This window comes from Achroia grisella, unplaced genomic scaffold (assembly GCF_030625045.1).
Source record: "Achroia grisella isolate CSIRO2021 unplaced genomic scaffold, CSIRO_AGI_Agris_v1 utg509, whole genome shotgun sequence".
NCBI lineage: Eukaryota > Metazoa > Arthropoda > Insecta > Lepidoptera > Pyralidae > Achroia > Achroia grisella.
In genome coordinates, this window is record NW_026712902.1 from 1,539,278 (window position 1) to 1,565,072 (window position 25,795).

Genomic DNA, 25,795 nt, shown 5'->3' on the forward strand with positions numbered 1-25,795 from the left:
TCTCCGTACTCACCGCTGCAGGTTGAGTTGCTCAACTGCTCCCAGCGAGTACTCCTCACTGACAAGTAAGTTATGCTTATTTTAAGTTAAGTTATGCTTAGTTTCGGTGTGCAAACTCTACCACCGAACTCGCAATACTCACCGCTGTAGGTTGAGTTGCTCAACTGCCTCCAGCGAGTACTCCTCACTGACAAGTAAGTTATGCTTATTTTAAGTTAAGTTATGCTCAGTATCGGTGTGCAAACTCCACCACCGAACTCTCCGTAGTCACCACTGCAGGTTGAGTTGCTCAACTGCCTCCAGCGAGTACTCCTCACTGACAAGTAAGTTATGCTTATTTTAAAACTTAATTTATGCCTATTATAAATCAATCGGGGACCAAAGTTACGACCGCCTGAGCTGAGGTTCAAATTCCTAGCGGTGTCCTCATACTAAAGTTGTATCCATCAGGCGGGAGTTGGCCTTCAGTCGCTCCAAAAGTCTTTTAGGTTTGGATTGCCATCTGCAGTCGCCCCCTATCTTCCGGTGAAGCTGTAAAGTCCGGCGTTCAACAGCTTTAGAGTAGCCCGAAAAAAACCGCTTTAGTTTTGATGGTAGCGGGTTCTATTCCTCGGACGGTACACACATTTGTATTCATTATTATTTGTATCAGTCTGGGTGTTTTGTAGTGGTTGTTGTCTAATACACATAACACAAGCTCTGCTTACCTTGGAATTAGATAATGTGTGATTTTTTCTAGGTTATTATTATTATTAAACATATATGCCGTTAATGTTACATCTGGCTGTTGTGGCATTATATTCGTGGTAATCAGATGTATCACATGTTACAACCTGTTTTAATGGAATGCACTGCGGGTAGAGTACCCGTACCCGCTTGCGGTAACGGTTTCAAATTTGTGTGAAATCTGACACCAGTGGAGGATGAAGTCAGATCTGACAGCCCATTGCTTACTTTCAGTAGTAATGCTATGTTTTTTTTAAAAAAGATCTGTAATACATACATGGTAGGAATGATAGAGATCTGTCCCACCTACAATTCAATCGGGGATCGAAATTACGACGATCTGAGCCAAGCGAACCCCTAGCGGTGCACTCCGACTAAAGTCGTATCCCTCAGGCGAGAGTTGGCCTTCAGCCGCTCCATAAGTTCTTCCGCGTGGTTTGAATGGCGGAACTAAACCCTATTGTTCGCTGAAGTTATAAAAAAATCAGCTGGGCCCAACAGAATTAGGATGGTTCCAAAGGAAAGATAAATAAATATTAAGTTTATACTTACATACGCAATTTACAACATAGAATAAAAAGAATTAAAAAAAAATTGTATAGGAAAAAAGAAGCAAAAACTATCTTCTGTTAACTCTCAGCGTTATGTGCACCACTATGATGCAAAAAAAGCAGTAACTCAGTGCATTACTCTCTCATTTTTTTTAATTAAATCACTGGTTAATTTAATTTTATTCATAAAAATTCTGTCCATTTAACAGAGATCCCAACAAAATGGATGAGGCTAAACTGGGGAAACCATGTCTGCCTGACACGCTCTGTTGTCCTGGTGACCGGCAGCTCCTCGACGGGCTGACCGTCATGCAGCCGCTCACCATAAAGACGGAGCAGGCGAAACGCTCGTGCAATACATGCTTGACGAATTCTCCTAAAAAAGTAAGTTAAGATCATTTGACTTTAAAGATTTTCTTAATAGAATAAGTGATATTTATTGCCTGTCCAAAATACCTAACCACTTGCGATGTACCTACCGTTTCGATAAATTATATGTAAGGATTAATATCATTTACTTACGTTCTTTATCTGTGTATCTATAAAAATAAATAAATTTCAAGAGTCTGTTTGTTGTTCTTTCACGTATAAAAGTATATACAGTAACTTAGGTAATAAAAAAAAAATTGTTTGTCTGTCTGTTTTGTCTTGCTAATCTCTGAAACGGTAGCCCCGATTTTGACAGGACACGCAGATAGCTATTGTTAATGCTTCTTACGACAGTAGCCATATGCGAGTATAAGTTATACTCCCTATAAAAGAGTAACTTAGGCTAGTTTTCTTAATTTTAATAAAAAAATAAATGCCACGCGGACAAAGTCGCGGATAACAGCTAGTTATAGATAAAAATAATGGAAACATTTATATCAGGTGGTTGTGACGTATCACGAAAATATTGTTAATTTAAATCGTGATTCAACACGACCAAACGACCATAGTACGATCGATACTGATCCAGAAATAACAAAAGACAAAAAATTCGTGTTTATTTCATTAATATTATACACCAAAAATATGTCATTGTATTAGGAATGCAGACGTGACCTATAAGTATAAGTAATAATATAATACTTGTATTATTACAGTTAACAAACACAGTACATTCAATGTTCTTAATTTGAAATTTTTGCTTTGAAATATAGGTTATTCACACGGACGGCGGATGTAGCCGGACGAACCCAGTAACGTGGCTGGGGGTCACAGGTCAGAACGTGGTCCAGGTCAAACGAGAGCCTCAACACGTCCACGTCTCCGAATTGGTCGCTGTGAAATTAGAACAGGCCTCGCCGGGCAACAAGCCCGACCACACGCCTTCTATACCCGCATCGCTGAACAATGGTGAGACATCTGTGTTGTTATGCGATCCTAGTAGTTACGTACGCCAATACGCGAGACGGCGATGGATATTTACGCTCGCAAGAAGAGCAAGAAAAAGCCGCTCTAGGCAGGAGGCATGTGTCAACTCATATTTGAACTGAAATGCCTACCGCTTCTTCTAAATATGTACTAGGACCTTATTAAGATTAATGAAATAGATGGTCATAATTCAATTATATTTTACCTAAATTTCGCGCGCTCTAAATAAATGTTCATTAGTGAGAGTGTAATGAAAATATATAGGCATTTTATTTTGAATAGAAATGAAATTAATTCTCAGTAAATTAATCATCATTAACTTTGTAAAAGTCTTATTGCAACGACGGAGGGGATCTACACTTGCTTTAAGCATATCTTTTCCGCGGTAGGCAGAGAGGATCGGGAGATAAAGACACACTCACATCTATTCTATAAGGCAATTATATTTATTATTTATTATACAATACACTCGACTCGATACGATAGAGAGGGATATATCTACTACCTTACATATATCTCTTTTATTATTCACTTCTACAATTTATCAAATGCATGCCACCGGTTCGAGTCTTGTCGCTCTCAAAATACCGTCTGTATAAAGATATATCTATTATATAGATAATCAGTCTGACTCAGAAGAAGGAAGAAATGTGTATAGAGAAGAATTAACGACAAGCCAATACTATTCGGCTCTCTTTCTCTCCTGTTGGGTATGTGGGGTGAGAATAAATATTGGTTATATCAATATTTGTTCATCATTATTATTGACTGTAATTATCATTCGATGATTGCTTTAACGTAGCCAATAATGACTTCTTTATGATTTCCTAATATAACCAGAGGGATTTACTCGAAACATGCATAGCTACTTAGTTTAATTATCTACGAAGTAACTAAATAGTCGAACAAGATACTAAAGACAATGGGGGTGACTTTATCAATAGATTGGTACACAATACCAAAAAATAAAAAACGTCCCCCATCCAAGGGGCGACTGTAAGTAGCATAGTTTATTGTCATCATCGCTTAGAATTGAGAGAGCGTAACGTCATTAACCTGGCTTCGGGTGTATGTAGTAACTACTTAAAGATTCGTGTAATTAAGTAGAAAAACCTAGATTTTTTTATCTTTTTAAATACACATACAAAAATAAATGTACCTACTGAAAGTGTACAGAATAGTAAATATATGGCGTACTTAAATATAGTCGTTTGTTTTTAGTCCCGAATTATGATGAGTAAAATTCATTCTTACTTAAAAGTTACATTTTGTAGTATAAAAATCATTGTTATTTGATAATTAATAATGAAACTACTTTTCATACCTGTATAATAATGTAGTAGCAATGAAATGATGTACGTAAGTTGATACAAAAAGTGTAGCCAGTGTGTTTATAAAGATCATCTTACAGGTTCCATTCCCGTTGGCATTGCGGTTGCCCGACAGCGAGTCGGCGATGCGGGCCTACTCGCGGCGCTGTCTCAGAAAGACGCCCAACAAAGAATGCACGATATTGGTATGTCTACATCACTACTCTTTGATATAAGATAAAGATTTCCCCTCACTACAAGGAAACTCGTTCTCTTTCCATTTGTACGGCACAACATTCCTACTCACTCACACAGTCTTATCTCCGTTATTGACAGTCACATCGATAGTGCTTACGCCATCGATAGACAGACGCCTCCTCGACACTTCTGTAAGCCTGGTACTACTATGTATTTACCGTGATGCGCTTGGTAATGAAAAAAAAAGTAAATTAAAAGCTATCGAAGGCCACGTAAGTAAGAACGGGCTGTGTTAGAAAAAAAACCGCTGCTAGGACTGTACTGCGTTCGTGTTAAGGTCTATTTTTGAGTGCCGCGCTCAAATTGATTACAGGCTGTTTTAATTTCAAGGTGTAACTGATTTTTCTATTTCTTTTGCTTTGCAAAAAATGTAATTAAATGAATATTACCGAAGCATAAGAAGTACTCTGTAATAAGGCTTAATTCAATAGTGTTTTAAATGCGTATTGAATAAAAATTAATAGCAGCGACGCGACGACGCTTCCTTCGTTTTTCAAAATTGCTCCGAAACGGTTTAACTGATTTTCACGAAAATTTATATGTATACTCAGTAGGTCTGTGAATAGATTATATCCTAGATAATATGTTTTATACCCCTATGTGATAAGGGTGGGCCACCCCAAAATTATGTTTTTATTTTCGTACAAAATTTTTTTATTTTTTTGTATTATAAATACACTCCTAAAGTTTCTCCCTTCTACCGCCAACCCATTTTTTAATAGCGATATAAATTTACATGACAAAACTACTGTTGCCGGGTAGGCAAGTAGTCATATATTATTATTATTTCATCAAGTTATTATATTGTTATTATATTATATTATTAATTATTATAGATCTTTGGGAGAGGCCTTGGTTCAGCAGTGGACGTCTTCCGGGCTGAGATGATGATGATGATGATAGTAATTATACCATCTAAAGACTTTCCCCAATAGATTCTTAAACAGTTTTCAGTATCCTATACGCTGTGGTAAGCATCGAATATGAATGAATCGAATAAAAGGGGCTGAATTTCTCGTCAGAAATCCAGGCAAGCGTATTCATTTTGTTCTTTTATTTCGTTGTTACGAATTTATACATTTTCTATAATACATTTCTTCTGTGCTGCGCCTACGTGCATTGTTCCCTTAATTTGATCAATTACATCATCTGGTTCTTGTTTTGTGAATTCTTCTACGTTTATTTAGGCACTATATGTATTTAATACATTTTTTCTGAGCTGTGCCTACGTGCATTATTCTCTTAATATGATCAATTTCATTATCTGGTTCTTGTTTTGTGAATTCTTCTACATTTATTTGGGCTCTATATGTATATAATACATTTCTTCTGAGCTGCGCCTACGTGCATTATTCTCTTAATATGATCAATTTCATCATCTGGTTCTTGTTTTGTGAATTCTTCTACATTTATTTGGGCTCTATATGTATATAATACATTTCTTCTGAGCTGCGCCTACTTGCATTATTGCCTTAATTTGATCAATTTGATCACCTGGTCCTTGTTTCTCGAATTATTCTATTTATTTAAGGCACTATATGTATATAATAATAATAATAACAACCCTGGACAGTCCATACAGCTCTATCTAGTCCCAAGCAGTGTTTTATGCTATGGGTAATATACATTTTTAGACAATATCCAGACCCAGACCCTCATGAATACAAATGTCTGCACTGTGCGAGGAATCGAACACGCGACTATCGGAAATAAAGCTGAACCGTTAGGTCACCAAGACCGTCAACATCCAAGTGTCTAAGAAGCTAGCTTTTACTTGCAACTTCGTATATATTAACTTCCAGAATATTATTAGAGATAAATGATATCTTCACATCAAATTTCATTACGTTTAGTTCAGTTGTTTTAAACATCAAACAGATAGTATAGTTGTAAATGTTTCTTTTTATCTATACATACAAATAAAATTGGAGTGCCTGTTTGTCATATTGAAATAACCGCTTTTTACTACATGAATATAAATACGGTACGTAGACCAAAATACCATTTTTTACAATTTTTGTCTGTCTATCTGTCTGTTTGTTCCGGCTAATCTCTGAAATGGCTGGACCGATTTTGACGGGACTTTTATTAGCAGGTAGCTGATGTAATAAGGAGTAACTTAAGCTACTTTTATTTTAGAAAAATCAACTTAAATTCCACCCGTACGAAGTCGCGGGTAAATCTAGTTGCAAATAAAATATTGCACATATCCTGTCTGTCTAATATCATGTATAGACTTGTAACCATGACAATCCATTAGTATTCCTTTGCTGAACATGGACCTCTCCAAAAAAAGCGGGCTATTAGACTTCTATTGCTGCGCCACTCTGGCCGCCTTTTTATAAAGTTTTTTTATTTTCTCCCTCGTGCACTACTAGTCTATTGTACTTTTTGACATTCGGGAATGAAAAAGTGCTGATATTGTATACTTTTTTCTCCATTTAACATTTTCGGTGATGGTACCTTACTACCTTTTAATTTTATTCGTGTTAAGTAGGAAACTTATTTCTTTTACTTATTGCTTCTGGCTGTGGATCTGTAATATGAATGCCTAAATTAAAGTTGATGCTATTATATGGAAATCAACTGTATTCTATTATATAATTATTTGGTAAAGTAAAAATATGAAACCAAGTTTTGCATCCTTAAATAAATTTTTTGATTTTTTTATATTAGTTCTGCTCTGAGTCTCTAATATGTATTCGGAACACATAACTCAAGATTAGTGCGATTTTATGGCAATCACCTATATTCACCTATATTCTATTATACACATTATTAGAGAAACTAAAATATACAAAACTAAGTTTTGCAGAAATATCAAATCAGTCAAATGAAATTTTGCGGAAATCACTTAGGTACCAACAGTTTCATTAGCCTCGTCCACCTCGTTTGTTCCTTATGCTAATTGTACAAACATAGAATATAATACATATAACTTAAACATTAGTACTTAAGGACTTCTTTAACGTTTATTTTGCCCGTTACGAACAAACTACTCGTGCATGTCCGATGGCTGCGTAATTGCGGTTTTCCTCACTGCGGACATTTTAATTTGTTGTAATATTCCATTTGTGTGCAGCTTTTGTATTGCGATTTATGATATGCGTTAGTATCCGACAATTATATGCTAATAAGAAATTATGCATTGTCGATATAACCTAGAGATATTTTATCGTATAGTTCACTTGAAGCTATATATTTAACGACGGAGGTCGTTTTATTTAAAGACTAGTCATTAACTGTGACTACGTCTACTTTGTTTTTAGATAATAGATCACACTGTCTAACTTCAAGTCTATCATTGAGATCGGTTCAGATATTTAGTCGTGGAATGATAAACAGACGAACAGATGTATTTATAATCCATATAAATGGTTAATGCTGTAAGTAATAAAAAACCACATAGTGTATCTAAACGCGCAGTCGCGGGAGTCGCAAGTTCGTGTTAACATCCTACTGCTACTCTAGCGGCGTTGGCCGGCCATGTAGATGGTGTAGGGCAGACCTAATCTCATTATTAGGGCGACCTATTAGATCCTACTCAATTGTGGAAGAGTGTTTACACATCTCTGGCGCCATTTAGTTAGGCCCCTAAAATTACCAGTCCTGCCTGCATGCATCACTCGCAAGTTGCCCAATTTTTGACAATATCTGAGTTGCGCAGTAAATAGTGACAGTAAGTTGTGTCTCGAAGCACAGTATTGTGCATAGCAATTTTGTGATCACAAATATATATTATTTCTTAACTCATTTCTATTAAGTAGTTAACTATTAAATACGACAAGAATAATTATCCAGAACAATTCACAGAGCGCCATTTAGTCTCGAACTAGGCAAAGCATTTACTAAAGTTATATAAAAGAGTACATCCGAACTAGTATTATAGATACAAAAGTTTGTTTTACTGTTTGTCTTTCTGTAACTTTTTCACGACAAAACGGCTGAGTTAAATTTTGCGCTACAATAGACTATATTGCTAGGACAGATAGGCATCTTTTATCTCATAAAAAAGTGGACGTAATCATGGGAAAGAGCTAGTACGTACAACACATAGAAAACTCCCAGATCAATACAAAAATTTATACATTTGAGGAATCGAATCCCCGACCGAAATATAAGCGAAATAATGCGATGTAATAAACTGCTACACCAACGAAGTCTAATTCAATGTTTTATTCACATTAAACGAATGGATTTCCTTCTATGGAATTTAAAATGTTTAATACATAAACATTATCGTGCGGTTACAAAGGTTAACCGCTTATGGTTAATCGATTACTAACCAACGCCTGGCATTTGTCTACGCAATATAACATCTAAAGAATTCCACCATTATCCGCTAACTAACCGCTCGATCCTTCAAGGCTGTGAACTTAACTACGTGAGTTTCATTTCCATTATTAATATAATTGTGAATTTTATTATCCAAACTCCTTTCTCCTCCTTATATATAAAATTCTATTATCACAGTATTATTTGCTCTTCCTTCTTCGCGATCCTTCTCCTTAACGACTTAACCGATTTAGATAAAATTTAAATTTATATGTATACTCGGTAGGTTGTTTATTTTATGCACCCCCTATAGGCGACGGTTTTTTTATGGATGATAATGGACGCACCATGCACCCTCCTGCGCTAACGATTTACGCTAGAGGAGCACCAGTGGAGGATGATAAGATGAGCATGAGGTCAGGTCAGTTAGCCCATCGTGACAAATTCACCAAGAATTTATCACGATAGTTTCCACGGGGAACCACGTGGAGGTCAACCTGACTTGGTATATTGCTAGCAATAAGATCATCCGTCCACATTACTAACAATCCCTTTTCCACCTATAGGCGATGGTTGGGACTTACCATTCGGTGGTTCCAAAAAAACAAGGCTTACAGTTTTCACATCTTTTTATTAGAAAACGGTAAGTGGTCATGGTAGGATGACCTAAGCCACCCCAGCACCTGTATCTTTCCATTATCGGATTATAATCGTTGATTTCGTTTTTCGTTCGTTCTATAAGCTTGCACCACCCTGCACTCACACTTATTTTATACGTCGTGTCTTTAAAATAAACTTGGTTTTGCTGCTACTAAAAACGAAGCATTTAACTTTAATCCATTCTCTTTTTCCTTCCTTGCCACCATCCATCTTTATTATTCTATTATAGTTGTATTATCCTATCAAAATTGAAATACGATGTTATAATATCATCTATCTCAAGATGGTGGAAGGAATCTAGATTTAATATTTTTTACACAAAATTGATACTCCTTGCTAAACAATAATATAAAAGTATTACAGCAGAAATTGTAAATTAAAATTACTTACTAAACACTCATAACTACTCCTCTCAGTTGGCTGGTAGGGAACCTACATTTAATGATTCTTTACACAAAATTACTGATTTTTCCAACTCCTTATTATACCATAATACAAATGAAGCAGCTGAAATTGTAAACTAAATTTACTTATTAGACACTCGGCCTAATTATCACAAATAGCTAATCGTTCTACCCATCGCGTTCGTGCAGTGAATAATTTAGATTACATGCAACATGCGCTGTTTATTGCGAAAATCTATTCGTCATTTTAATGACCACCCACGGGCTATTTGTGGACCATGTCTGTGTAAATGTTACTAGATATAATTCCCGGTTCATCCCCATTTTTAGTTAGAAAATGGCCTATAATGTCGGTTTTCATAATATATCTTCATATTAAATTCTATTAATATAGACATAAATATATTTACATGCCCTTTGTAAAATATGATGTTAATAATATAAATACGTGAAGCAACTTGAAACAAACCTTTGATCCCATTTTGCGAAAATTTCGCTGACTGAGGAGTATGAAATTTTGTACACTATTACACACTAACATCTATTTGACAGACATACCCATATATATACTCTTATTTATTGTTAAAGTCTGTGGTCAAATTGAGAATAGATTATTATTGTTTGTCTTTAATATTATTATTGGTCTATAGTCTTACTGAATGTGAAATTAGTATTTTATTTATTTATTTATTTTGAAATTTTATGATCTATGTAAAAAAATTATGATTTTGATCATTGGGCGATTTAAATGTATGAATACAACTAAACAGCAACTAGTATATATCTATATGACTATACGCTTTGCCATATTATCAAGCCTGCAACGAATACCACGATAGCATCGTAGAAGCAGCCGGATACAATGTTTGTAATTATTTACACCGCGCCAATTACATGCTAATCAGAGTACCACAATTACATTAAATTGCGCCCACTTTTATACCTTTCATGAGTTTTCGTGTCGCAAAAAATATTTCGCTGCCTTTTATAAACCGCCTGTATATGCTTTGATGATAGGATAACATGCGATTCAGTACAAAATGTCACTGACTCTTTTATTTTATGTGTGCTTGATACTTGAACTACATTTTCAAACCAACTTCAAACGATATTTTTATATTTTATTTGCTGGTGGAACACCAGTGAAGGGTGATAAGATGAACATGAAGTCAGGTCAGATAGTCCATGGTGACAAATTCACTAGGTATTAACATGGTTTTCAAGGATTACATTACTAGCTATTACTAAAACCGAATTAAATTGTAAACTGTGCTTATTGCTAAATAGAAATGTACAGTAGTTTTTGTACAAGCAGCTCAGTCCCAGTTTCGTTTGTTAAAACGTCCATCCAGAATGATAATTAATAAATGGTGAAAGAATTTTACAAACAGATGCACTCTACAAATATATGTATACACAAACACTGAACATTCATATCGTATTCCAGTTTTAAAATAGTGTAGATCAGTAATAACTCCCCAACGAAGTATTCAAAATATTTTAGTGTAAATTTCATTGTTAATTGAAAAGGCACTCACTGTATATATTTATTAAAGTTGAGAATACCTTAAACGTGTATGCAGGACATTTGATATCGTTTTCCTTTATAACTAAATCGCAGGTGTCGACTTACTAGAACTTTTATGTGTATGGCCTAGACGAAATTATTATACATTTCGCTTTAGGTATATTACGGAACCCTAAAAATCGATTACTGTTGTTATTACTCCCCCTTGCAACCCTCGAGGCATCTCAATGCAATAAACACGTACTTTACAAACGTGGATGCAGAAATAATCTTTATTCACACAGATACAAAGTTGTATATCGAGTACTAGGATCACAGAAATGAGAGATGTGCTCGTAAAGTATAGTAACAATTAGAACGTGATGCGTGATAAATTATCGTATATTGAAATTTAACTTCTATTGCTCATAGCTAGAGAATCTATTTTAGGTTGCAGTGGTGTGAGTAATAACGCCCGCAGCAGTGGTCGAAAACATGTGGGCTCGTGACGAAATATTATGTATAAAAATTTGATTTAGTGCTCCGCGAGCGTACTCATACTACTTATAACCAACTGTGAAAGAATTGTTTGATATTTATATGTCGTGAGGCGATTATAAAATCGACCGTATCCTAAAGTAGTCAACTATTTCAACAAACTGTGGTAGTTATATTATCATTATAGAATGAAATTAGAGTATGATACAAATTTAGATAATAAAAAGTCTAAATCTGATTTAAGGACATTTTTAATTTTTAGAAATCTTATCTTATTAGTATTATAAACGCTAAAGTTTGTGAGCATGGATGTTTGTTACTCTTTCACGCAAAAACTACTGAACAGATTTTGATGAAACTTTACAGTAATATAGCTTATATATTAGAATAACATATAGGTTATAAATTTCATGCGGGTGAAACCGCCGGCGCAGCTAGTATAGAATAAAAAAAAGAATAAGGAATTACGTACATTAAATAAATTTATTTTTAACTAGCTATGCTCGCGATTTCACTCGCGTTAAATTTCATATAGAATATACCCTGTGATAGTCTGATGCATAAGCTATATTACTGTAAAGTTACATCCAAATCTGTTGAGTAGTTTTTGCGTGAAAGAGTAACAAACATCCATACTTACAAACATTCGCATATATAATATTATTAAGATAAAGGTAATACAGCCATTCAATATCTGATTTGTATCTAAAATTTAAACAATTTTTGGACATTTTATTGTTTTATAACGTAAATATATGTGTGTTAAATGTTATTAGAAATTAGTTCTATAAACAACTGTAACTCAGATAATCGGAAATTATTCAAAGAGATTCAAGATTCTGTCTTATTATTCCCGCCATTGGCGGTGGTCGGCGGTGGATCACGGATATGCGTCATGATCAAGTTTAGTAGAAAGACAGTTGTTTATATCGTGACATGAACTATATTCATTAATTTGATAAAACCACATGTTTTAAGTTTTAATATTCAGAAACAGTACAATCTTTACAAAATGTCTCTATTTTATTAAATACATGTATGATTAACTGCGGTCTGGTACTTTGTAGAATAGAATAATCTTTATTTCGGAAACTTGACTTTGACTCCACACTTGGCTATGTCTATATCGTAGAAGTCTAAGCAAGTTTAAAAGTCAAAGTTACATTTTTACGGCCATCAGAGAGATGATAATAATTTTGCGTTTATATAATAATAATAATAGTAATACTGATAATATGTAATTTACATTTTTTGAGAAGACATTTAATTTCAGAATTTACGTTTCTTAAACTGTAAATAATAAAATTGCGAAGAATAATGAGTAATATAATGCAGGACAGAACTTTAATCTACTTAATACCTTTATAAACAACTCGTACCTGTATATAAAGTTTGCTTATGGTTAACACTGTTATTTTTATATTACTCATAGTTAGACCCGTCTATAGATAGTAGTGCTTATCTAATGTTTTGTTAAAAAAATAGTTATTTATGACTAGACACAAAAGAAATAGAAAGACCTGCTAATGTAAATTTACGTTCCACGTCGTTGATGAAATTGTTACGATGTTTTCATAAAAAAAAATAACAAAGATGTAGAACAAAGATTCTAAAAAAATACACAGTTGAATAAGAAGTTGTTTACCTAATTATAATTAAATAATTAGTACAAACAATAATGTTTTTTACTTTGGAACTAAAATAAAGAGCATCCTGAAACAATGGGAACTAACTGAAATGGTACTCTCTCAAAAAAATTTGTAATCTTAAATGATTACAAACTCGTTTAGATAATGCCAAACTTAATTTAAACTTAGTATCATATTTACTCAGTAAAATATAATGCAGTAACATAGGCGCGTGTAAAGTAGTTTCAAAATAAATGGGTAAATAAAAGTTGTTAAGTGTTAAAACCTGGTAAACAATCTAATAAAAGGGGTTTCTTTAAATACATACCAATTATTAGTATTTATTCAGTATCAGAAAACTTGATCAAGTGCGCTTGAGACATTAGAACACAATCTGAATACAGTATAATTTATACATCAAGCGAGTAAATTATCTAGAGAGATTATGGCAATGACCTTATCACCGTTTAAAGCTCACACAAGTCAAGATAAATAAAGCTAAAACAACGTGGACTTAGTTGAACTAACACACTTCTAGTTAAAGATGGCGCCACTGTCAGCCGCCGCGAGGAGCGTTGCAACAAAGAGAATATTTCTAATCACGTAGCTACGATTCGGGCCCGGCCGCCCGTCACAAACGTTTGGTACGCTCCCTAAGACAGAAATTAGGGTTGCCAGTTTTGGTTGCATGATAGAATAGAATAGAATAGAAAATCATTTATTCAAATAAACTTAATTTAAGCACTTTTGAATAGTCATAACAATTTGTTTTTTATCTACCACTCTAAAGATATATAAAATATATATAATAAAATAAATAAAATAAGATAAATAAAATATTAATTAGTATCATAACAAGGATTGTTTAAAAGAGCAACACACAAGTTTCTTGCTTATTCTTCTTGTGATGAGACAGCTTTCCGAATAAGCGGTAGATTTGAAAAAAATGTTGACTATTCAAAAGTCAGCGCTTTAATTAAGTTTATTTGAATAAATGATTTTCTATTCTATTCTATCATTTATTAATTTTGAAACCATTTTTTCTATGGCAACTACTTTATAATTCAAGTGTATAAATATTCAAATGTAATTATTATGAAAAACCGATTTATTCATTCATAATTTATGAGCGACGCTCTTGTCGGTGGAGCTCTTGCCACTTTGTACGATCTTCCATCATACTCTTTAAACCTTGATAAGACATAACTCCAATTGTGTCTTTCATTTGCTTGAAGTTTCTGTGCCTTGTCTTCCTCTATTCGAATACTGGCTATCAATTACTATTAATTTTAAAACTATTTTTCTATGCAATTGTACAAAATGCAATTATAATGAAAAGTAATTACTTGTATACCCGATGCAATTACTACTACGTTTATATGATTCGATCCTTGATCTCAATTATTTTAACAACATCAGAGAACAGAAAGACAACATAATCGTATACCATAAATCTTGTATTATGTTTTATGTCAACTAGGTTCTAAAAAGGAATTGTTATGAAAAAAAGAATGAATAATAGATTTATATATAGCTTACTAAAACGTGACGTTATTTATAACTAGCTGTTACTAGCTGTAGCCCGCGACTTCGTCCGCGTGGAATATAATTAATTAAAAATTAATAATTTTCTAAAATAAAAGTAGCCGAAGTTACTCCTTATTACATTAGCTACCTGCCAATAAAAGTTCCGTCAAAATCGGTCCAGCCATTTCAGAGATTAGCCGGAACAAACAGAGAGACAGACAAATGGTGTATGTACCGTATTTATATTCATATTCATGTAGTAAAAAACGGTTATTTCAATATTACAAACAGACACTCCAATTTTATTTATATGTGTAGATAATTGCTAATACAAACACTATTGTAGGTTTGAAACACGACATTAGACAATAGATATTCTGCTTTTCAAAAATCGGTTTCTATTTGAGATTTAAAAATTGTTTGGGTTGTAGAACTACTGAAAATGAAATGTAACCTGTTACTGAGTTGATTAAAACCAAGATCAATGATTCAGTGCTTGAACAGCTGTCATTACTTATCAAAAAATTATGCTGTACCTACTTCTCGTATTTTTTATGTGTTTTTAATGAATCGTAGTTTTACATATCTAAACCGCAATTGTACAAAGTAAATATTTAATTAGTATTGAGTAAATATTACCATTGTTAAAGTTGTATAAGCTTATATGTATTCTGTACACCAAGGCGATGAGTCAGATATAAGTAGTCACATTATTCATTGTTGATTTAGGTGCATAATATGCAGATTATTTGCTAATTTTAATTTAACTCTATAAAATGATTGTATGAATTGAACAATTTGTGATACTTAGAAAATAGGTACATTATTTTCATTAATATTATTTTTAACATTATAATTTGGATTAGTTATTTTTTTGAAATAGCAAATGTAACCCACTTAACTCTTGCAGTTCTAAAACACATACTTATATTACCTCTGCCAATATCAAAGTCAAACGTATTTAACCAGATATTTCTAGCAATAATCACAAAAATAATAGATTTTTTATCAATCAAAATTTATGAACTTATAGCATTTTTGAAGCTACTGCCACGAAGAATGGGCTAGTATCCAAGATACTTTTAGATTAGAGCTCTATTAAATACATATTGTAAGACTATATGTTTAACATTTTGTGTAAATATAAACTGTATTACTATATCTATATTACGAAATTATAAAAGTTTAAATAATAATTACGCAATTTGGTCAGTAACAAAATAAATTAGTCTCAGTCATCAGTAAGTAGTATGTACATCTCCACTACAAACAAAAATAACAAAATATTTACAATTGGACAGAATATCGATAATAATAAAATATATAAATATTGTTCGAAAATTTTTTTTTTATGTTGTACATCCCTGGCCTATGATGCCAGAAGACAATTCCCATCGCGACCCTCCACTAGAGGGGTCGAGATATTGCTGCCACATACCTCCAGCCGACCGCTGTTCCCCTGTTACTTGCTGTGACGTTTCTATCCGCTGTTGGCGAACGTAAAGACAGACAGACGTTTATTTTGTAAGGAAAGATAAGGTGTAGATAGATTGATTGTAGAAAAGTGTATTGGATACTATTAATTTTTTAAATTTAATATCATTTTTTTACGTTTGCATATTTTTTCATAGTATAAATAAGTTGTTTCGGATTTTAGTGCAGTTTTTAGCAATAGATAGAGTAATTCAAGAGGAATGTTTATATGTATAACATGTACTTACACCCGTGAGAAGCCGGGCGGGTAGCTAGTTATTACTAAACAATTATTGCTATTGCTTTCTTTATGAGGATGCTATTCATCTTGAATGTAAATTTGCTATGAGCCGGCTACACAACGCGAAATACTGACAACTAATTGGTCAAGAAACTTTGTACTACCGAGCAGCAGATTAACAAACCCGCCTATAATAACGAACCAATGGTTTCCACGACCACAGGTTATATTTAAAATTACAATTGCAATGCAAATAAATGTCAACACACACTTCGTAATAGCAAAGTCAACAATATTTTTTGTACAAACAACATCCAAAGGGACGGATGTGAACACCCCAGTTAAAACTAACCCTCGTTTAATGTCTACAATCAAAATTGATCTCTAATGTTTAAATTTTAAGGCTCAAATTAAAGATGATTGTTTAGCAAACACCAAATTTTAGGGAAGGTTATTATGAGATCGAGAATTTCTGCGACTTTCAAATATTACGAGCGTGTCTGAGTGCGGACATTTTAGAAGCATTCATTGGGAGTTCTATAATTGTTTCCTAAGTATATTAAATATTTAATTGGTATTTTTAGCTGAACGTTATTGAATTCTATTGCTGCCATTTATTGTTCCACTAACTTCTACCTCCCAACTTCGTCTGTGCCTGACAACGATTGTTATTATTTTTTTAACTACTTTTCTGTGCATAGTAAACAGTTATAATAATACAAGCTGTGCCAGCGATTTTACCCGCGTGAAATTTATAGCCTGAATGTTATCCTGATGTATAAGCTGTATTACTGTAAAGTTTCATCAAAATCCGTTCAGTAGTTTTTACGTGAAAGAGTAACAAACATCCATCCATACTCACAAACTTTCGCGTTTAATTATGGATCATCCCAATATAACACTACAAAACATAGAAAAGTTACTAAAGATTTAAGAAATCGCGAGAGAAAGGATGCCGTATCCTTACAGAAAGAATGGGAAACAAGTATATTTCTTTTCTTGTGGGGTAGTGGGCTTAATAGACTAAATTACTGGGTGTTTTAGATTACGACCTGCGGAGATCTATTGTGCGCGCCCTTTTTAATCAGAGTTCGCAATTTTTGTCCCTGATAAGCTTATAGCTTATCAGGGACAAAAATTGAAGGACTAAGAATATCTTCAACTCTTATCCTAAGAGCAATGGTTTTTATCTCCTCAATATAGTGTACTTTCCAAAGTATATAGTATATACGGCTATCATAGTACCAATGCCAGTGTTTATTGACGAATTACCACAGATACGGGTATATGAGCGAATCCACTAGACGGCTACCTTAGTGCCTATGTTATTCGATGAAACTTCCCACTTGATCTAGGTAATATGTTATCACTCGGTTGATTTGTTAGTGTCAGATGCGCCGTAGGATGTTGTAAGATATACTCGCAGATACATAAAATTATCTCAAATGTCATCTGCAGCTAGCTAACTCGGCTTTGAGATATCAACTGTAATGATTATTAATATTAGAAATACATATTACGAAAAGATATATAGATATATAGCATCAGTGTAGATACACTAGCATCAACTGTATTTATAATTAATATTAGATATATAAATTCTTTATTCAACAATTACAAACACATAGCATACATGAGATACATTTTATAAATAGAAATAAAGTTTACAGATTAAATAATATAGAAATATAATATTACAAAATAAAAAAATGGAAGTGGCTTTATGTGTCGCAATGATGAAGAGGCAACCAACTCAGCATGAAGCTACAGATAAGTCTGCAGCGCTGATATTCTGTTGGCTCCTATAATTAAATACATACTTACATACTGTTACTATATACGTGAATGTTTATATATTACACTTCGAGCTCTTAAACAATTATACAATTACAAAACATTATACAATATATAAATAGATTAAAAATGATGTGATGTTTTATATTATACATAATATTAGAAATAGATAATATGAGAGCGTCGTAGCCAAATGGTCATATAATAAATTGTATTATATGTAAGACATATATACTACTTAACTGCTATATAGTATTTAAAGATTAAACTAAGTTAAAAATGTACCAGTTGAGTTTATTGCCAGTAGCTAGCCGATTTGAACTGTAAGGATAACGTTAAAAAGTATGACGTACGAGAGGCCGAAAGGTCCTATGTAAATAAATGATTATAAGTTTGTGTATCCTGATATACAATAGAAGGTTGTGAGTTCAATCTGGCATCATACAACTTTGTATATGTATGTTTAAAATAGTGTTTTCTGTGTCAAATTTATGTTTCGGACTAACCGGTGATGGTTACATCGATAACAAACCAAATCGTAGGACAGTAGGTTCCCTCTGACTTCTATAGGTCTGATCTGGTCTATAATATTTAAATCCAAAATGAAGGCGAGTGTTACGTCTACCACGACGTCGACAGTTGACTATGCCTCTGACTACCCCATCTAGGATAATAGTCGTGCATGTATATTTTTTATTTCGATTGGTTTAGTTGGAGTTGCTATAAATTTTTATCCTAATAAAGTCTTTCATACATTTGCACTTACAAATATTGCATTCCGCCATGTTTCCCGTATGACCAACTATTTACCTTATTACCATGGTATACTACCTAGTCTGTAGTCACAGATTTAACTATAGTTAGTTTAATCGATGTATGTTGACGAATAATAAACACCATGTAGTAACAATCTATATTTTTCGATTACCAGTGAACTCCGACTACGATCGAATTCGTGACGTCATTATATGATCGCTATGAACTTCTGATATCCTAGTACGTTTTGTGTAATCGTGTTCGCGATCATTGTCGCGGCGAAAAAAAGAACGAAAGTAGTAGTAAAAACAATGATTAAATTTTGTGATGAAATTGATGAAAATGTTTTTTGCATTTATAGTTTTTTTTATTTAAATGACTATTTTATTTTGAGAAATTGTCTATAAAAACACACTCGTCACACCTATGTTCTATTGAATTATAATTGTTTTGTCTAATTTTAATATTAAACTAATATATATTCTTATTTATATCAATAGATAAGAATAATACATATATATTTTGTAATATTGTTAATATTACAAAATAATTCCAAAATTTTTGTAAAGTAAACAATTATACTTAAATGTATGAAGTTTATTATTCTTGAAATCTAATTAGTGCTACTTAGAATGCATCCAACAAGAATTGGATAGACTTCGTGAATTCGCGTTCAAAACATACATAGGTATTAACCTCTATAGATAGTTACGAGTATATGTATAAAACCGATAATGTAAAATTATTAGAAGTTATATACGAGTTAGTAAGGCGAACTTCTAGAACTAAAAGTTCAGAATAGTTCACATAAGCTGCTTTACCTACGTGTAGGTAGGTACGTTATTATTTTAGTATTAACCGATGATTTAAAGTTTTAATTAACACACACTCGTGCAAACTAGAGTCGCGACGCGGTGGGCCGGCCACAGAGAGCGCCAGTCTATTTACGACACGCTTCACTACGTCCACATAATGCGACGGCTATTTTAATTCTAGAATAGGGACGCTATTAACTGGCCTAGATTTTCTATGTAATGAAAAAATAAACAAAAAAACAACAATGTTGCAAAAAATATCGATTTTGTGATACGCAATGTGCACGGTACATTTTTACTAAGCCTGTTTGTAATACAAAATGTCATTGTAAATTTCATACAGTTTCATTAAATATTGAAGAAAATCAATGCTTTTCGCGGAAAACTAGATCTTGGTCGGAAAATCCTAGGTGCATCCGGGTCATTCGGCGTCGGATAAACCCTTTTCTTCAGCGCGCGTGATACTAGGCGAGCAGTGGTGTCGAGGAGGTGTATTGGATCGTCGCTCCGCTCCTAAACGCAGGAGTGAGCGAGAACGACTTATTGTTGGAATGTTAAAGCCAGAACGAGACACATTACCGGTGAAGGTCAAACTGATATGAAACACAGCGTAGCTCCGTTCAGAATCTTGTTTGTTTATTCATTGAAATGTAAATAAATACGGCATTTTCATATTGATAATTTGATATTATTCATGCATAGTAATGTTGGAACTAGTGAAAAACAAACTTGTGTTAATTTTAACACTAATTTGTGTATTTCTGTTTTAAACAGGTAATTTTAATTTAAGTAAGTACCATTCTATTTTGTTCTATTTGTATAAATATTTTATTTTAATGAAGTTAGGCAAGGAAAATATCGTGTTTACTAATAATAAATACGATTGGCATTCTGTTTTGTATATATGAGCATAGGTAATTTCGATAAATATATTATATTAAAATCATTTATTAGATTCATATCTATATTTTTACCTTATGATATATGAAATATATAGTACATATGTATATATAAGTAGGATGCAATTATACGATGTTTGAACGTCAATGGCCGAATCTCAACTTATTTTAAACTCCATTACCATTTTAAAAGTACATTATGAATGTGAACATACACTATACACTAATGTAGATAATGTTCTCTAATCTGGACTAATCTGGACTAAATTGTATTCCAATTGAGCCCAGATTGAACAACAATCGGGATAAAATAATAGGGTTCAATCTCTCTTTATTACTACTCTGTACGGTGAAATCGAAAGAGATGCCGCGCTATACAAAAGTGAAATGGATAGACCAGCACGTGTTCCCTTTCATTATCTTTTAGCCTCTTCCCGTTCCTGTCTCTCCAATATGACAACTCATGAGGGAATTTAACTCAGCTCAATCAGTCCGCCTGAACTCGTTTGTGAAAAAAAAAACGGGATATTTTCAAACTATTTTAATGTTGGTTAATTAATATTTTGGTATAAGGTGCATGAATAATGTAAAATATAAAATAGTTTTTTAGGTTTATTTCAAACAAAAAAGGTGTACTACTAATGTTATTCCACTTTTATTTTTTTTACATTTTTACTTTTTTCATGATACGAATCACGTTTTAATTAAATTTAATTAATTATATAATTTATATAACTGGGTATATTCTTAGTAATAATTTTTTTACAAGATTTTCTACTATTTCGCACAAAATGTAAAAAAAATATGGACTAGGTACTTAGTAGGAGCAACGATGGCTTGAAAACAGCATAAGCTGAGTGCATTCTCGATTCTATTTGGGGCAGTAGAATTAAAAGTTATTTTGCGCGCTACACACCTCTTCTTATATCTATTAGAAATTGTCTAAACTGTGTTATATTTTTCCTAAACTCTGTTTTGTCCATTGGTCTAATGAGATTGATCTCATATTGTAATTTTTTAAGATGTATTAAAAATTTCTCAATATTTAGGAAAATCGATCGTTTAAGATCACTTCATAAAATGTTTATTTGAAAAAAGATCATTTACTATTTCTATTTCTTTTATATTCCGTAAAAATACTTACTCAGTTGGAATATGGATTATAATTATTATATATGTAAAGGTTATATTTAACCTTTTGTAGTGGCTTAGAAAATAAAAATGTAGAAAAAGAAAATGTCATTAAAGAATTTTATAACCGTATCTACGTAACGACCCTTATTTTCGGTTTCCGATACCAAATATTTCCAAACTACACTTGGTATTGGTATTTATCAAAAACCGAGACCGGTTTCAGAGATGCGATCAGCTGAGCCCTATTCGTTACCCAGAATAACTTGACCTACCAATCTTTATACAGATTCCCTTTATGTAACAAATATTAATGTTGTGAGGGGTGCGCGGTAGGTCATCTAAAAATGGCGGTATTGTGTAATATACATAATCAAATGCCTTGCAGTGATCCGTAATAAATTAAATGTTGATTTTTTCTACTTCTAAAAGTTTAATCCGTGGGATGGTTATAAGATTAGTCTTGCGTAGTGAAATATTTTTGTAATACGCATTAAAATTGTATTCTAATGTGCAATAAATAGAGTTCTGAATACATTGTAGGAATTTGGCATAGTTTAATATTTCATACTGATTACAACCCGCAATATTTTCTTTAGAGTAGGTAGATAAAATGTACGAGTATTTTGTGTAATTCATGTTTCGAAAATAATCAGTTTTAGTACAGCAATAAAATTAGAAAAAGTATTTTATCTATTTTTCTTTTCAATTTCAGTATAATTCTATTTAGTTTAGATACAAATTGTAGTCTTGGATTTTTTTTATGCTTAGGCGTAATGACTTGACTATATAAGAAATTAAGAAGACCAGACATTCGCTGTTTCAGCCGAGACAAAGACTGTTTCGATTTAGTAAAACCTAGTTTTTGTCATATATAAATTTAATATTCTTTATTTCTATTATTATAATTACGTCTTATCAAAATTTTTACTTTTTTTGTCGCTTTTGTACTCCAAAAGTTTTAAAGTCACTTAAGAAAAAATAGCGTTTGAAAGTTTAAATATTTTAGTAATTGTTTTTATTTCTTATACTATGAATAAAGTTGTATTTTTTAAATAAATTGTCGTATGTATAGGTATAGGTCACAAACAAATTTTGAATATTATGGTTTACTACACCTTATCCTTATCATTATCCTTATCCCACCTTATGCTTATATAGGTACACACATAGATTGTGGAATTGGAATCAAAAAATAATATTACATGCAAACTATTTCCTCTAAAAGAGCATTATCGTACAAATATAAACTTTGTACACACACAAAGCTTAAATCTTTTCACAGCACAACAAAAACACATTTACATTCACAAGCATTAATACCAAGTTTATTATTTTGTGCATTTGTTTCTCCATCATAAATTACACACCTTGAGTAATTCTTCCTCAACTTCATTGTATACTTACTAGTTTATGGTGTATTACCGCGTACATTATCTTTATGTTTGAATACTAGTTCTACCCGTGACTCCATGTTATCATGCACTGGAATAACAATCTTATGTTCTTTCTCATCTGTATCAAAAGTAAATTATTAATAATATCATAATTTCATTGTATTTGTTTAAGACGTGAAGACACAAACTAAGTTACTAGTTAATATCACCTTCTCAACCTAGACTTCTCAAGCAAAACAACCCGTTAAATTTTATGACGATCGGTCAAACTCTCAAAGCGTTATGAGCTAACAAACAAGCATCTTATTTTTCAACAAAGCGATTCAACCCTATGTCACTTCATTCCTTCTGCATTTGTACATCCTTGTCGTGACTTTTATGATATCAGTGGATCTTCGTTGTCACCTTTGTAAAAGAGCTTCCTGCAATTTATCTTCATCTGGTACTGTTTTTGGCTGTACTACATCTTACAATGGACTGTCTGGCTCCATTGTCAATTATTGGTGTTATTATTGGTAACGTTACTACATTATCAATATATTATAATATAAATTAAGTCATCTATTTCGTGCATTGCTTCTTATATATTATCATAGAACAGATGGATGAGAAAGTACCCAACTGCAAAAGAAACTAAACAATATTCGAGATTAAAATTGAAATCGTATGGACTTTATAACATTTACTGTCAGTATAAACTCTTAGCTACTTTTAGTATCAGCGATCGGCAGTTGTACTGTTTCTCAGAGTCCTAGTCCTTGACAAGATATACCTTTGCAGATTTATCCATCTGGACAACATTTTAATTGAAATTCATTAGCTTCTGCAGTAGAAGCTAACAGTTTATTCATTCGCTCAATTCATCTGCTTGAATTTTTGGTTGACTGGGAAAAAACTGGGTTATCTATGTTATATCCTAAATTATAAGACCTATAGCAAGTTCATGGTTATTTGTAAGCCACTTTCGCATTCTTAACATTAGTTAAATTTCACATTACCAATTATATTTCGATCGTTTATATTTTTGGTACAATTAATTTTATCTACCGTATTTAAGAATACAAGTGCATCTTGGATTTGATTTAGATTCGACAACGATCGATGTTTGATGCTAAAAGCTCTGCTATTTACAAAATCGATACCTTGCCTTGATTTAGGAAATTAAGTAACTACTATCCTCACGATTCTGATTCCAAATGTAGTAATCCAACGATGTCGTGGTGGATTCTCTGACTCATCATCATCTGCGTCATTTCTTATCCCATTTATTTGTGGTTGGCATAATGTTTTTCTCTTCCATTCATCCCTGTTCGCATTCATCTCATTATTTACTCCCTTTCCTACCATATCATCTTTCACACAGTCCATCCATCTCTTTTTCGGTCTTCTTCTACCCTTATAATCATCCACATTCATATCTAACACCTTCCTAAGGTATGATCTTCATTCCTACGAATTACATGCCCATACCACGCAGACGATTAGTTTAGTAAGCATATGCTAGTCTGAGTAGCATATGCTTAATCATACATACATACATCGATGCATATTATATCTACTTAATTGCATAAATTAGTCTTATATAGCTAGCTGAGTATTTATTTATTTTTATTGATTTATGCGTTCCCTGTAGTTATTTAATACCAGATGATACATCTGAATAAATATTTACGTACTGGAATTAAAACGATAAAACGACGTTCCACGCAATAATGATGTCTAATTAATATCACATGTGTGCGCGACACGTGTCGCTCGTTGCAGGCACCGCGTCATTCTGTTGTCATTCCGCCACAGACGCAGCGCAGGCGGCCATGACGGTGGGCGTGGCCAACGTACTCTGCGACGACCGCGCCGCCCCCCTGGCGTGGCCTACGGCCCCCGCTGCCGCCCCGCCCGCACCTCTCTGGCAGTACCCGACCGGTAAGACACACCTCCACTTGACTCATGCTCGCCTGGTAGCTACGCGCCAACTGCATTGCGAGACCGCCGTTTCAGCAACGATAGTTATCCCACCTATTTCAATACAACACCTCTCGAGTTATGCTGCTTTGGTAGCAGCATTGCAACTGTACTTGTCCGGTCAATAGTCGACGTTGACCGGTTTTGGTTACCCGGTCGAATTGAGTCGGTCGTTCTTTACAACAAGTTGTTATATTAACATTCGACTTCTTAAATCGGACGGTTTCGCAATATCGCGTTTGCGCGGAGCTACTCTTGGCGCCTTGTTTTGTTATTCTTTCTTTATCTGTGTTAGTTAATTAACATACATTTTAGAACAGCAATAAATGACCGCCATATAAAAGTTAATTATGTACTTCCGTTCTAATTGCATTATTCATAGTGATTGATTACATTGTCCATGTGGTTAATTAACCTAGTAAAAGATGATTTACTACGAGGACAGAAAAACTTTAGGCAATGTTAGTAGTAGTACTTTTATAAATATCCAATAATTACATATTACTTAAGACCGTTTACTACTGAGGCATCATAACATTTACAGATGTAATTATAAATTTTTAGAAATAAATAAATAATTATAATTTCTGTGTGTCTGAATGTTACTAAAGTGTTCTAGTAGCGATT

General features: G+C 33.1%; 1 protein-coding gene across 1 annotated transcript in view; it reads left to right on the forward strand.

The window, feature by feature from the left end:
* The window catches only part of LOC131846244 (protein winged eye), a 142,081-nt gene that overhangs the window by 99,173 nt on the left and 17,113 nt on the right, over positions 1–25,795 (forward strand). The window contains exons 5-8 of the mRNA XM_059195500.1: positions 1,487–1,661; positions 2,420–2,615; positions 4,045–4,149; positions 25,004–25,129. Of these exons, the coding sequence (XP_059051483.1) occupies positions 1,487–1,661; positions 2,420–2,615; positions 4,045–4,149; positions 25,004–25,129 (602 nt within the window). The remainder of the gene's footprint in view (positions 1–1,486; positions 1,662–2,419; positions 2,616–4,044; positions 4,150–25,003; positions 25,130–25,795) is intronic.